The 14,972-nt window shown below is 46.0% G+C and overlaps 1 protein-coding gene across 2 annotated transcripts in view; it reads right to left on the bottom strand.

The window, feature by feature from the left end:
• Positions 1–14,711, bottom strand: part of NCOA5 (nuclear receptor coactivator 5) — a 28,547-nt gene extending 13,836 nt beyond the window's left edge. The window contains exons 1-6 of one of the 2 annotated variants that reach the window (XM_060771789.2): positions 14,616–14,711; positions 4,583–4,649; positions 2,582–2,818; positions 2,374–2,489; positions 2,159–2,285; positions 17–216 (exon numbers count right to left, since the gene is read on the bottom strand). In XM_060771789.2, coding sequence (XP_060627772.2) covers positions 17–216; positions 2,159–2,285; positions 2,374–2,489; positions 2,582–2,818; positions 4,583–4,620 — 718 coding nt within the window. In that variant the 5' untranslated portion in view covers positions 4,621–4,649; positions 14,616–14,711. The remainder of the gene's footprint in view (positions 1–16; positions 217–2,158; positions 2,286–2,373; positions 2,490–2,581; positions 2,819–4,582; positions 4,650–14,615) is intronic. The other variant, XM_067468329.1, reaches the window with a different exon arrangement.
• Positions 14,712–14,972: the final 261 nt, after the last annotated feature.

Below are 14,972 nucleotides of genomic sequence, written 5' to 3'. Positions count from 1 at the left end.
TTCCTGCCCCTCGTACCTTGCGGGGTGCCAAACATGATGTTGACGGTGCAGGAGTGGTGGACCTGGTGCTGGGGGGTGATGACGATGGCAAAGGCTGACCCGCCCTGGCTGATGTCGTCGAGGGCTTGCTGCAGAGACATCTCCGAGTTGAGGAAGATGAGATCCACCAACATGCCCAGGTCGCGGATCTTCCGCCCCACAGACTCCGCATAGTCCCTGCACAATAGGAAGGAAGAAACATCGATCCACAACTGGTGAGGAGGTGAGAGTCCCCAAAGCCCTCTTGGCAAAGGACAGGCTGCTGCTGCTTGGGGCCAGGGCTGCACCCAGCGTCACCTCTTGGCCAGGGCTTTCGCTGGCGGAAATGAAACAGCGGGCCAAGGACAGCACTGAGGAAGTAGGTCCGCTTTCCAAAACTGCAGGGTCTAATAATTGTCAGAAATATTCCAAATTAACTAGATATTTTTGATTACAAAAACGTGAGTCAAGCACTGAAAGAGTTAAATGGATGCAATGACTAAGCAAAAGGTGCAGTTCTATACAAGCGAGTGTGCCTGTAGCTCAGTAGTTTGCCTCAGTGGGAGAAAAGTCTCAGTCTGTGAGAAGGCCTCAGTGTGAGGTATGCCTAAGTCTGTTAGAGAAGGCCTCACAGTGTGAGGTAGGCCTTAGTCTGTGTGAAGCTTCCGTGAGAGAAGCCCAGTTTGAAGGCCTTGTGTGTGAAGTCACTATGTGATGCTCCTGTGTAACTTCAGTGTAAGAAGAGGCTGTGAGAGCAAAGCTGTTTCTCTTGTTTATGTATCCCCATCACATCACCCCCCGCCCTAAAATATTAATTAAAGAAGAAGAAATAAGCCCAGCATGGAAGCAAAGAAGGAAGTATACAGAACTCTGTTTGTGTTATAGAAACCTTGTTCTTGTAAATAGTCCAACCATATTATTTTGCTATAAAGAAAAGCCTCCTAATTAAAAGAGAATATCGGTCCGTGTGTTTTTGTTCTTGTTGTCACTTTGGGCGACTGGTGTTGGGTCTAGCTGATAAGTTACTTTGCTGTGCATTTATGAGGAGAGTCTTTTGTTAGTAAGCCCACTCGCCCAACAATAATTGTGTGTTAATTCAAAGTGTTAACTTGGGGGGGGGGCAGCTGAGATGATTTTCCTAGAGCAAGCAATGAAAATTAGTACGTGACTAACAAGCAGAGAATGGAAGCAAGAGGATTCATCAACAAGCCCTATGAGGAGCGGCTTGAGGAGCTGGGCATGTTTAGCCTGAAGAAGAGAAGGCTGAGAGGAGATATGATAGCCATGTATAAATATGTGAGAGGAAGCCACAGGGAGGAGGAGGGAGCAAGCTTGTTTTCTGCTTCCCTGGAGACTAGGACGCAATGGAACAATGGCTTCAAACTACAAGAGGAGATTCCACCTGAACATGAGGAAGAACTTCCTGACTGTGAGCCGTTCAGCAGTGGAACTCTCTGCCCCGGAGTGTGGTGGAGGCTCCTTCTTTGGAAGCTTTTAAACAGAGGCTGGATGGCCATCTGTCAGGGGGGATTTGAATGCAATATTCCTGCTTCTTGGCAGAATGGGGTTGGACTGGATGGTGGCCTATGAGGTCTCTTCCAACTCTTTGATTCTATGATTCTATGATTACTCCAAGGCTCCCAATCTGTCATTCCGCCACTGATGCTCCTCCCTCCTGTTGGGGCGCATTGTTGTATCCGTCTATTCTCAAATGGCCCCAAAACCTCCAGGTTTCCCTCCTGCACCTTCTTGTTGTTGGGCATTTGCCTTTTGAACTACTCTTTGTCTGAACCCTCTGCTTTGGCTGCTAATTCTCCGCTATCCCCTTAGCCCTAGTCCGTTCACTCCTGTCTTCAGCACCCAGCCTCACTTTGCCTGGGAAAGCACCATCCAGACCAAGTGGAAGGAGGGAAATTAGCCCCCATCCCATTGGCAACAAAACATCAAGCTCCAACAAACAAGAGTCCTTTGTCCCACCCTGGTCATTCCACAGATATATAAACCCTTTTTCCTACTTCCAACAGACCTCACTACCTCTGAGGATGCTTGCCATCGATGCAGGCGAAACGTCAGGAGAAAATGCCTCTAGAACATGGTCATATAGCCCAAAAAACCTACAACAATCCAATCAAGCTCTTACTTGGTTTGTTTGTTGACCACGATCACTGAGCAGTCCACCGGCCGCTCCGCATCAATGCGCCTCTTGATGTCCTCAAAGAACTGGCGGTAGAGCTCCTCCCTCCGCCGCTCTTCACGCTTCATGCGCTCTGGGGAGAAGAGGAGCCAAGGTCAGGGAGACATGCTGCCCCCTCCCCAAATGCCCCCAGCCACCTGCACTGCTCCCAGATGACCGACCTTCGGTGCTCAAGGGGGCCCTCTCATGTTCGCGGTAACGGCTGTAGTAGGGATCCTCCTTCCGCCGGTAGCTGCCATCCTCGGGGCGTGGATAGCGGTCATAGCCTTCCTCCCTCCTGCAAAGTAGAGTGACAGGCCTGTGTCTGCACCTGGCACTTCTCCCACACACCTGCACAGGCCCCCAGAAGGCTCTGCCCCTGCCACGTACCTGTAGGGTTCGCGGTTGTCCTTGTAGCGGTCATAGACTGGTTCCCGGGGGTCCCTCATGTCCCTGGGGTCTCGGAACTCCCTGGAATCACGGGGGTCTCTGGACCCGCGTGCGTCTCGCATACGAAGGTCCCGCCCGTCCCGGGAATCGCGGCCATCTCGCCCATCCCTCCGTGGGCTGCCCCGGATGGGAGAGCGGTCGCGGCGGCCATCCTTCTCTCCATAGGGCAAGGGCTCCCTGGAAGAAGGACCGGGCAAAAGCCTTTAGATGGGAGGTGACAATTGGGGAAGGGGCTGTGCCAGTGCTGGCTTGGGACCTCCAATCACTCAGAAAGGAGAGGGTTGGTGCACGTACGGAATGATACCTTAAGTGTGTAAGTCTTGCTACAGGTGGCTGATGGCTGACTGCATGGAAACAACATTCTGGGGAAAGGGCTAAGCTAGAACCTTTTTTCTCAAATGCCTAACATCCCAGGTGCAGGGAAGCTTGCTGTCAGAAGCAATCGGTCATTTGAAGAGGCGTAACTCACCTTGGTGGGAATGGGGACGCAGCCAGGTGCTTCAAAAAGCCAGCAATGGCCAGAACCCCTCACCCCCTTTTGCCTCTATTTACTTTCCTGAGTGGGCTTGTCATGAGAACGGGGCCCTAGAATGGCCGGATGAGGGTGGAATGGCTTTTGGCCACTAAGCAAGGCCAGGCCTGAGCCCCAAAACAAGCAAGTGCTGCTGGGCCTTGAGGTTTGGAATCCACAGGAGTGGAAATCTCTCCTTCAGGAGAGGAGGCTGCTATACATGAAGCCTCCTCTGTCACCCGTAACACAGTGTGCCTTCCTGAGCAAACCTCCCGGAGGTCAGGCTGTGTCTCCACGAAAAGGAGGGCCCCACTTCCCAGGACACCAGGAACAGCCATGGGAGCACTTGGAGTCTCGGCCCGATTGCTACGGCAAATCCTTGCCAATGTGGCAGACCCAAGGAACTTACAGCCGTGGATGAAGAGGTGTTGGCTTGGCAGACACTGGATGTCTTCGCTGTTTTATGGGACAGAGACACCGAGGGGAAGAACCCTGAACATATTATTGAGAACACAGGCAACAGTGGATGACGCTTTTATTTTCTGTTTGTTTCTGTTTGTTTCTAACACTCCCTCCCCCAGGCTTGGTTGCAGCTCTTGATTCCACAGAACGGATGGCTTCATAGACACGTGGTTTGGAGCGGAGTTCCCCAAACCCGCTGCGCTGCGCATGTGTCAAGGGAACCCAAGAAAAGACACAAGAGGCAGAAAGAGCAGATTGCTCGATGTGCGATCGGAGAAAGACTGGAGAGGGAGAGAATAAAAATTGCGCTCTCTCAGGATGCAGCCGAGCAGGCTACCACGCAAAAGGCTGGGCAGGAAGTGTCCCTGTGTCCCCGCCACTTCTGATGTTCAGGTCCCAGGGCAAAGCCATGCCCAGGCTCTCGCATGCGCCGTGCCCACAGCACTCAGGGCAGACAGTGCCCTGATGCTCGCATGCGCTCTAGCCATTGGCATCAAAAGTGATGCACCGGCCTCTGCTTGCGCTTGGACTGCTGGGTGATGTGGCAGTCAGGTACGGACTTGTGCGCCATGAGCGCACTGTCATGCAAAGAGAGGGTCCTGAACCCTCTTCCTCAGGAGACGTCTTCTGGGCCGTGCAGTTGTAAAGGGAAGGCATTTTCCCTGAGAGACAGCTGCGGCCTCTGATCTTGGGCGCAAATGCCGTTGCTGTCCTCTCCTGGAGGAGGCTCGGCTCCAAGGCGAACCCCTGGGACGCCACAGAGAAAGGAAGACCGGCAAGCAGGCCAGCCTGGAAGAAGCCCGGTGGCCAACCAGGGTGGCCACCTGCAGCCTGCAAGGAACTGGGAATCCCCCTCAGGATCCCGTTCTACGGGAGCGCCACCCACGGCGGCAGAGGAACGTGCCTTTCGGAGCTAAGCCCCACTTCGCTTCCGAGGGGAACCAACCGGCTGCTTCCCAGTACTTTACCTTCGAGACGGGCTGGACCGTGAGGGCGCTTTATTCATATTTCTTCTTTCCGTTGCTTTATTTATATCTGAAAAGAATAATCAACCCATCTGTTCAATGATATGAAACAAAGAAAAGACACAGTCAGCATATTGCAAAGAAAGCAACAACGATTGAAGTCCGCAGGATAGCGAAACGGACTCTACGCAATGAGACTTAAGGCAACCTTTATTGTTTCAGTGATGAAGGAGAAGAGGAGGAGGACAGGGTATCAGAAGCTGAGGAGTCCCTCCATGGGAGCTCTGGGAAGGTGGCTGCCCTTTGCTCTAACAGGCCCCAGGCAGGAACCGATTGCTTATGGGCCCCACAGGAAGCCTGCCTCAGGCCCTCTCCACGTGAAGTAGGCTGCCTGACCCCTTTGAGTCTCCAGAGCCACATTCAGTAAGCGGTCGGCTGCTGGGAGAAGAATCCCCAAAGGGAAGGGGTACAAATGTTACATCACAAATTCAAATTAAACAGAGGCTGGATGGCCATCTGTCAGGGGTGCTTTGAATGCAATATTCCTGCTTCTTGGCAGGGGCTTGGACTGGATGGCCCATGAGGTCTCTTCCAACTCTATGATTCTATGATTCAAGACCATTTCCAACCAAGGCAACGGAAAAGAGGACCCACTGGGAAATGGCTGCCCCATAAAGACATGCAGGGTGAAGCCTCTCGCTCCCCATCCCTCAAAAGACATCAACAAGTGTCCAACTACAGGAGCAGAGCAACGAGGAGCACGCTTTTGCTATTTCGTGGGGGCGGTGGAGGGCATGCCTTCACAAACCACTCAATTTAGGAAAAGGCCTTGTGTCAAAAGTCTTGGTGGACGGGGACATAATGCTGCTTTCATGACGACACAGCTCCCCTCTGAAGTCTCTTAAAAATTGTCACCAAAAATGTCATGGCTTAAGCCATGCTGTCTGGACAAGCAGGGTGCATTATTTCATTTGCTCGGTCAAGAAAAATGGAGTGGGCCACCAAGCTCAGGGAGGGCACTGTCTGGATGCAAGTCTGCAAAGCACAGGCTTCTATCAGACAGCAAAGGACGGCACCACGTAAATAGGAGCCCCAACGTAATCCTGCATTAGTCCTGCTCCTTGGGCTTGGGAGACACAACTAGAACTCTGTACTATTCCTCTTTATTTTTAAAGCAGGACAATAATTTCATTATTTTATTTCCCCTGCAGCCATTTCCCTCCTTAAAAGTGAAGTGGAATAGAACGGGGAGCCTTACAACCCTCACCCAGTATGCTTGCTCGTGCATGAAAAATAACCATTTCTTCTTTGGACATCCAGTGTGGTATTATTTCCTATTCCCTTAACCTGCCTAGATACCACCTCATCTCTTGCAGTGGGTTTCTACAGTGAAGCTCCGTCACTCCTCCCAATCGGCTACACCTGACAGACCTGGCAGGAGGGGCACCTGACAGCTTCTGGAGGATCCCATGTTGCCCTGACCTCTTTTGCAAGGTGCATTCCATGTGCTGGAGTAGCATGTTCCTCTGGGGAGTCAATATTTGATCCAATGTATTGCTATTCTGTCACAATACAATAGACATGTGATTTTCCAGTGGATTTGCTCTGGTCAAATGAAAACAATGGATAACTGTGGCCTCATGCACTTGTAAGTTGTCACAACGAGAAAAGCAGCCAATATTTAGAACGTACACATTTCAACAGGGGAAGTTCAAGCACTTCTGGAAAGGTCCAAATGAAATGGGTTTCCAATAACGTGCATTAGAAGGACACCTGAAGGGTGGACTTGACTCTGGCTTGACTCTGGAGGAGCTGGGGGTGGTGACGACTGACAGGGAGCTCTGGCGCGGGCTGGTCCATGAGGTCACGAAGAGTCAGAAGCAACTGAACGAATAAACAACAACTGAAGGATGGACATGTAATATCTCTAGGTATCTTTCTCTTGTGCAGAAAAGGTGGCCCTGACAATATTAGCTTTCCATCAGGCAGATGCAGAGGATGGGAGAAACCCAAAGCACCAAATCCTTTGCACTGTGCCCAGACGTCAGGCATTCATTCCCAGGATAGGACATGGCTATTGCAGGGGGCCTTGGAGCCACTTTTCCCCAGCTCCATTGTGTCTTGATTAAGGGATGAAAGCAGAATACTAATGATTATAATAATAACTGTTCCATATAAGAAATTGTGTGCTAAATGTCCACAACAGCCGTCCCTTGAGTTTCTATTTGAAGTCTTCCAGTAAGGAAGGGCCCACACTCTTCACCTCCAAGGATGGGCAAGCTGATTAACACTAAATGTACCCTCTGGCAACTTTATCTCACTCAATCCTCTCCTCACTCAAGGCAGCATACAGCAAAAAGATTGCTCCCCTCCTTTCCACAGCTCTTTAGGTAGAAGGACAGCCCTGTTGTGTTCTCCTCCACAGTCTTCCCGTTGCCATCCTAAACATGCCTAATTTCAATGCCTCTGGCCCACATCCTCCTGGGAAGAGTGGGGCCCATAACACTGAGGAATACTTTTTCTCCTTTTCTATCTTTCTCCTTTCTTCCTCTCCTTCCCTTTCTTTTTCTCTCCCTCCAGTTTTTTTTATTTTTTCCTCTCCTTCCCTTCTTCTCTCTCTCTCTCTTGTGCTCCTTTCTCCCTTTCTTATTTCTTCCCTCCTCTTTCTTCCTCTCCCTCCCTTTTTCTTTCTTGTGCCTCTCGCCCCCTTTCTTTCTCCTCTCTCCATCTTTCCCTTTCTTTTTTTCTTTTCTTCCTCTCTTCTCCTTCCTTCCTTCTTTCTCCCTCCCTTACATGGCCTGTCCTACTCTCTCCCTTTCTTTTCTCTCCTATCTTTCTTTCTCAATCTCAAAGGAAAGCAGCACAATATGGCCAAAAAAACCCTGACAGTTTTAGCCTAAGGTTTTCAAAAGCCAGTTTTGGTTTGAAGTCACGCCAGAGCAGCCTCCCTCCAAAGAGGAGACCTTCTCACTCACAGCCCTGTTCAAGTCTTTGCAAATTCATCCCTCCCTTTAAGCATATACAGGTAGTCCCCGTGTTACAAACAAGACAGGTTCTCAGGTTTATTCTTAAGCTGAATAGATATGTAACTCCAACTATATATTATTACATACTGTTTTTGTGATTAATAGCTACACTTTAATTATGTTCAATTCCTAACAATGAAATTACATCCTGCACATCAGATATTTACATTATGATTCATATCAGTAGCAAAATTCCAGTTATGAAGTAGCAATGACATACATTTTATGGGTGGGGGTGACCACAACATCAAGAACTGTATTAAAGGGTTGTGGCATTAGGAAGGTTGAGAACCACTGCTGTCAACATCTGAAGTAAACCAGGCTGAGAAAGAGATCTGTTGCTTTTCCATTTGCAGCTCATCTTGGAGCAACTTTAAATAGAAGTATGTATACGCTGTCCTATTTTAATATTTGCTATGACATGAAGCTTGTTTGAGATTCCTTTTATCTTCAAAGTAACATGTTTTATGGTCAAGGGACCTGGAAATGCCTGCGCCAGAACCAGAATACAGTCCCGAGGTGCCCAGGTCTACTCAAGAAGGGATAAGCACACAGGGACAGCTGTCAAAGGTCATCTAGCTCCTTATCAGGAGCCCTCACTTTTCCTACCCATCTCTTCTCTTGACGAGGGCAATGTCCTGTTTCTGGGGCCCATTACATCCTGCTGTCAAAGTCACAGTTCAGCACGAACTAGGGATTTTACGTAATTGAGGCAATGGGCATGGCCAATGGCAATATCCAGCAATATCCAGCCAATGTGACAGATGCATCCAATGTACAGCTCCACAGCACACTGTCCCACCGCATTGGAGATCCTTCTTTCGCTCTGCCACATTGCCTTTAAATCAGTTAGCCATCTGCAGACTGAGCGCATGCGTCCCTCCTTGGTGTCTTTTCCAGTCTTCCATTTTTTTGCATAACTGCTAGTGAAACCTTTCACATGGCATACATGGAATGAAATGCATTTGCTGACTTAGGTGCTTTGCTTCCCGACACCTGTAACATCTTCACATATTTTTAAAGCAGTCTTCAAAGACCTTTGATTTCTCTGTATTCCTTTCCCGCGGTCTCGGCCAATTTCCTTCACCATGAGACCCAAAGTTTCTTTTTGCTCATGAATTTCTGTTGGGATTAGGTACGGGCCACCCGGCTCCAGGTGAGACTTCAAGTTCCAGAGACGTACAGCAGCAGTTTCCATATTTAAATCCCATGAGGATTCTCAGCACTTAGCCAGATCTAGGGACACAAAGTGCCATCTACTTATCTCTTTCACAGCTCGTTCAAGGGCCACTTCTATCAGACGAATATGGTACAAAATTTTCTTGGGAAAAGAATAGCATTAAGGATATGTTCAATCTTTCCTTAACAAATCTAGCTGACTCTTCAAGAAATCTTTAAATACTCCCATTGTTCTAAGTTTCCGGCACAGGACATCTTGAGCTAAAGACCCACAAGATGCCTTTTCTTCAGAAAATAAGCCGGAGTGTCTATACGGGATTGAAAATGACGACAGCAACAAAGCTCTGTTTGTACGTTAAAATAATGAGAGGGAATATGGCTGCTATTTAAGGCAACCGTCTAAAACAAAACTTACAAGTCGTAAAAATACCTGAGAGAAAAGACACAGCAAAACAGCTACCAGGAGACATAGCTTTCAAAAAAGAAACACCTGTCAAGATTAATATCCAAAATTTAATTTTATTGAGCAGCACACCATAGAGCCTCTTCATTGGGAAAAAGAAACTACCATGCACACCCAGCCACGGCTTTTCTCCCTTTCCCATCTTGACTACTGAAGACTAGCCCAGTGACTGACTGGGGAACAGCCAGTTTGCCAAGGGAGCGTATTGTCCACATTGTGCAAAGAGCACCACATTCTATTCTGAAAGATACTAGGGAAGTATCCTGGGTAATGTATCCTTGAAAGAAGGTGTTGCTGTGATGGCACAGCTTCCAGATAAAGAGAGCTGGGATTAACCCACCGTGACAATCCACAAGTGGCAAAGACAAGAGCCCAGGCTGAAGGCAGAAGTCTATAAGGAAAGAAACGCTCCTTCCACCAGTATAAGCTTTCGCAAATGCAGCATAACAGGCAAATATGGAACTATGGAACGACTTGACGATGCGACTGGAAAACGAGTTTGGTGAGGAGACGCTGATTTTTTTTTATATTATATGCTAAATGGTTTTAACTGTATTTTTATGTCTGCATTGAATTGTTGCCGACTGTAAACCGCCTTGAATCGCCTTCAGGCTGAGAAAGGCGGTATACAAATACCGTAAATAAATAAATAGAATGGGAAGATTGGGAAAGAAGTGCAAAAACAGTTTCTGATATGGTTTATTTCACAGCATGATCAATAACATAATGGTACAAGCAACCAATGTTTTTAACAGTTTTACGTTATTTATATTTTTATTTGTTTTATGTATACGATGTTTTGGGTTTCATTTGATTGTGTATGCGGCATTGAACACTGCCATGTTGTATGCTGCTCTGAGATTCCCTTGGGGTGAGAGAGAGCCGGATATAAATACAGCAAATAAATAAATAAATAAATAAATAAAGTAGTTAAATCCGTGTGATAAAATAGTTAAATAGTGTGATAAATACTTAAATCCATGTGAAGAGCCTATAAGCAGAGTAGACCTGTTCTACTGGCCAAAGGCAACATCTATATTCTGCAAACCCATCTAATGTCACTGTCTAATGTAGTCGTACTTTATGGTGCACTACAAAGACCTACAGTGTTCACTGAGAACATTAAGGGAGGCTCAGGGTGCAAGAATTCTGCTGCACAGACACCACTGGGATTTTACTCTCTACAACAGTGGTTCTCAACCTGGGGTCCCCAGATGTTTTTGGTCTTCAATTCCCAGAAATCCTAACAGCTGGTAAACTGGCAAGGATTTCTGGGAGTTGTAGGCCAAAAACATCTGGGGACCCCAGGTTGAGAACCACTGCTCTACAACCATGTTTTAGTGTTTCCTGCATGACAACACAAACCTTGATATCATTTATTTATAGCATGTATTGATCCAAGTTTTCCAAAGCATACAAAGTCAAACAAAATATAATTTCTCTTTCAAAACAGCTGAACAGCAAATTTAAAATCCAACCGCCTTTAATCTGCTACAATATCAGTGGCTTCCATTTCCAGTTTATCTATCCAAACCACAGCCCTAGACCTTTCTGCCTCCTGCCTAACAGCACTCTCTGGAAAAGGCTACTCTCTGTGGCACCCAGTCTTTGCTAAATCCCACCTCCACAGTGGAGGAGTGAGACCAAGGAACTATCAGAGAAGAATATGAGCTTATCTCTCTCCAAACTCTTTCAAGGCTAAGCTTGGGAAGAGAGCTGGCCCTTGAAAATATGGGAAGGGATCCTGGGTCACCAGGCATAATCCCAGTGAAGCCATTTTGAGGCTATGCTGACCATATCTCCTTGGGGGGGGGGGGGGGAGAGGAAGGGACAGGGCCTACATTACTAATTGCAGCAATAATATGTTTCATGCTTATGTCTATGTTTGATGTTTTTATAGTTTAGTTTTTTATCTGCAGTTATGTTATTGATTTAGATATGTGATATTTTAATATAAATGTGAATTTGCCATTTATTATGTTTTAAACCGCTTTGAGTCCCCCCCCAGGGGTGAGAAAAGCGGTAAACAAATGTTGTTAATAATAATAATAAATAAATAATTCTGCAAAAAAAAAAGAGGTTCAGATGTGCCTTAGGACTTGGCCCAGAAAAGGATGGAACTTTTGCCCTTGGCATGCTCATAGAGGGTGGAGCCTTCTGCCTCTGCATTGAGGGTCCCTGCTTTGTTGGAACCAAAAAATCATTTGTTATGAACGAATGCAACGCTCGTAGCATCTTACCCAGTCCTACCATGCCCCCCCCCCCCTTTATGGGCAGCACCACTATCAGCATCAAGGTCAGCCAACCTGCCTCATCAGCTTCTCTGGAAAAAGGAATTCAAAGTAGGTCACATCATAGGTGCATGTATGGATGTGTATTACTACTACTGCTATTTCTTAACTGCCTGTCTACACAGATAACGTGGGGAATAACACTGCATTAAACTACCTTACATACCACCAGTTAAAAATATGGATAACATGAACATAAGAGCGTGCAAGATCAATATATAGGCAAACAATTGATCCATAGTTTAAATTCATTATCTAAATTCATCCTTTAAATACCATCTGTTGGAAGAGACAATCTTTCTTGCTATTTTAAATTCAGGCAGTGCATCCAGCTGAGTGGAGTAACCATCTCCCTGAGGTGGATTATATGGGAGGAGGGGATACTGGGCTCAGACCATGCAGGTCTTCAAAGGTAAGAATCAAGAGTTCTCTGTACTTTGTTCAGAAACGTAACTGGCAACCAGTTTAATATAATTGTAATATCACCACTCCAAGATGTAATAATGACCAATCTGACTAAAATAAAATATAGCTAAAAACAATTGTAAATATGAACATGTAAAGCAATATAAACAACCTTCAACAGGATCCTGTTGGTGGACAATGTTCTCTTTGAAGCAAATCCTCAGGTGAAGGAACCCGCTTTCCCAACACAAGACAAATGGTGGATAAATATCTGTGATATCCCCAAAATGGAGAGTCCGACTATGCTGATTATGGAGAATTTTTTGCTCAAATATTGGGACTTGCTCATTTTCATAATAATGATGGGAGGAAATGCCAACTATAGGATTAATGAATTTCTACCAGAAGTAGAAATGTAATTATATATTAGCATCTAAAGAGAAATTTATTTTTATTTAACTTGTCAAAAGCAAATTGAGAATACAGTTACAATGTATAGAAAAACCTCAAAGTTAAAACATGGCATAGGGAATAGAATAATAAGGGATAAAAATAATCAGATTGTGAGGAGGAGTTTTATAAAATTATTTCCTTGGCTGTCTGTTTGTTAGCGGAGTTTGTGCAAGTCTACCTGAATAAAATCTTTTTATTCAGGCAGGCTTTTAAACAAGCCAGGGAGTGCTATGGGTTTTAGCTTTGAACATGTTTTTATTCATTTTTTAAGGATTTTGACTATTTTTAGCACAATTAATATTTAATACTATTTCAATGTTTTTATATTTTTATGTTTTAAATTGTATTGCATTTAGTTTTATTGTAAGCTGCTTTGAGTCTCTTTTGTAGCGAGAAAGCGGGGTATTAATAAACATAATAAGATTAATAATAGGTGTGTTTTGTCTGTTTTAGTTTTGTAGTTTGTTGTAGTAGCTAACAATAATTTTATTCCTTACCCATCTCTCCTCATTGTATATACAATATATTACTTATCATTACTATATTATTATACAATAAATATATTACATAAATATATTATGTTTTTATATAATTATAATTGTAATAGATTACACGGTGTGACACTGTGATTTTTGTTCCTGGGTGATAAATGTCACTATTTCCTGGTCCATGAGGTCACGAAGAGTCGGAGATGACTGAACGAATGAACAACAAAACTATTATTATTATTCAGTTCTTGTGGGTTTTTTCGGGCTATATGGCCATGTTCTAGAGGCATTTCTCCTGACGTTTCGCCTGCATCTATGGCAAGCATCCTCAGAGGTCTGATTATTATTATTATTATTATTAGAGTCTGAATTTACTTCAACCCAGTTTGTGGCAGCCACAAAATCAACCAAGTTCCTGGAGTAGAGCAACTATTTTCAAAGCAAGGTCCGCACCATGAAACAGGAAATCACACTTTCAAACCAGGGACAGAACATTTTTCAAATTTTGACATAATAGTGTTTACTAGCTGTCCCCTGCCAGGCGTTGCTGTGGCCCAGTCTGTTGATCTGGGAAATAAAATAATGTGAAAGTGTTTGTTTCCAATATATGTAATTTCTTTCTGCTTGTGGGTAAACAGTATTTCTTGCTGTTTCTTTGTCAGTGTTGATGTGGAGAGTGTCTGGTTTGCCTACTCTGGAACATGCAACATATAATTGTACTTCTTTAGAGGTCCCTTTGAAATCTATGATACTGCATCTGTCACATACATATATGTGTGTGTCTGTGAATCATATATTTCTATCTATATCTATGGCTGGATGGCTCTTTGTCAGGAGGGCTTTGATTACGTTTTCTTGCCCCGATGAAGGGAGTTGGATTGGGTGGCCTTAAGTATTTTCTGATCGTCATAAGGGTTCTGTGTGGGAAGTCTGCCCCGATTCTGTCATTCGTGGGGTTCTGAATGCTCTTTGATTGTAGGTGAACTGTGAATCTCAGTAACTACAACTCCCAAATGTCAGGGTCTATTTCCCCCAAACTCCATCTGTGTTCATATTTGGGTGCGTTGAGTATTCATGTCCAGATCCATCATTGTTTGAGTCCACAGTGCTCTCTGGATATAGGTGAACTACAACTCCCAAACTCAAGGTCAATGCCCACTAAATCCTTTCAGTATTTTCTGTTGCTCATGGGGGTTCTGTGTGGGAAGTTTGCCCCAATTCTGTCATTGGTGGAGTTCAGAATGCTCTTTGATTGTGGGTGAACTATAAATCCCAGCAACTACAACTCCCAAATGATAAACTCATAATGTTTTGAGTGATGGTCACTCCTTGTGTAGTGAGACGTTTTGTTGCCAAATTTGGTGTGATTTCGTTCATTGGTTCTTTTGTTTTTAAGGCACTCATTATGCACAGAGCATTTATATATAGATAGATATAGGGAAGTGCGTCATCAGGAGGGGACGCGGGTGCCTTCCTTGTCGCGCCAACCACTGCGCAGGCGCAGAAAGGAACCGAGCCCAGCCCTTGCCGCTCCGCCGCCGACGCGCATGCGCAACATGGCCGTCCGCTCTCGCGCATGCGCACAGCTCGGCGTGTGTGGGGGAGGGGTAGGAGGAGTTGCGCGCGCACTCTCGCCTCAGAAAGAGAATTCGCCCGGCCCGGCCAAGTAACCGACGGGGAAAGCCCCTTTGCCCCGGCCTCCCGCTTTCCCCTCCGCGGCCCTGCACTCACCGAGGAGGCCTGCGCGGGTCTCTCACCAGCGACGAAGACAAAAGGGCGCCCAACGGAAACCACGGCTTCGCTCGCTCTCGTTCTGTCTCAAAGCGCAGGCGCCCACGCCGAGCGGTGATTGGCTGCTCGCGGAGGGGCGTGGCTCCGCCGCTTCTCCAATCGGAATTCCGGCCTCTGCAAGCTCCGGCCAATCACCAGTCGGGGGCGTGGCTAGCGGGATGCCATCTAGTTCAACCCCCTTCTGACTTCCTGCAGGAAAAGCATAATCAAAGCACCCCTGCCAGATGGCCATCCAGCCTCCGCTTTAGTATTATTACTATTATTATTATTATTATTGGTACTACTCTTTATTATTAT

This window comes from Anolis sagrei, chromosome 4 (assembly GCF_037176765.1).
Source record: "Anolis sagrei isolate rAnoSag1 chromosome 4, rAnoSag1.mat, whole genome shotgun sequence".
NCBI classification, from domain to species: Eukaryota; Metazoa; Chordata; class Lepidosauria; order Squamata; family Dactyloidae; genus Anolis; species Anolis sagrei.
Note: the sequence above shows the minus strand (reverse complement) of the source record. Positions and strands in the feature narration are given on the sequence as shown.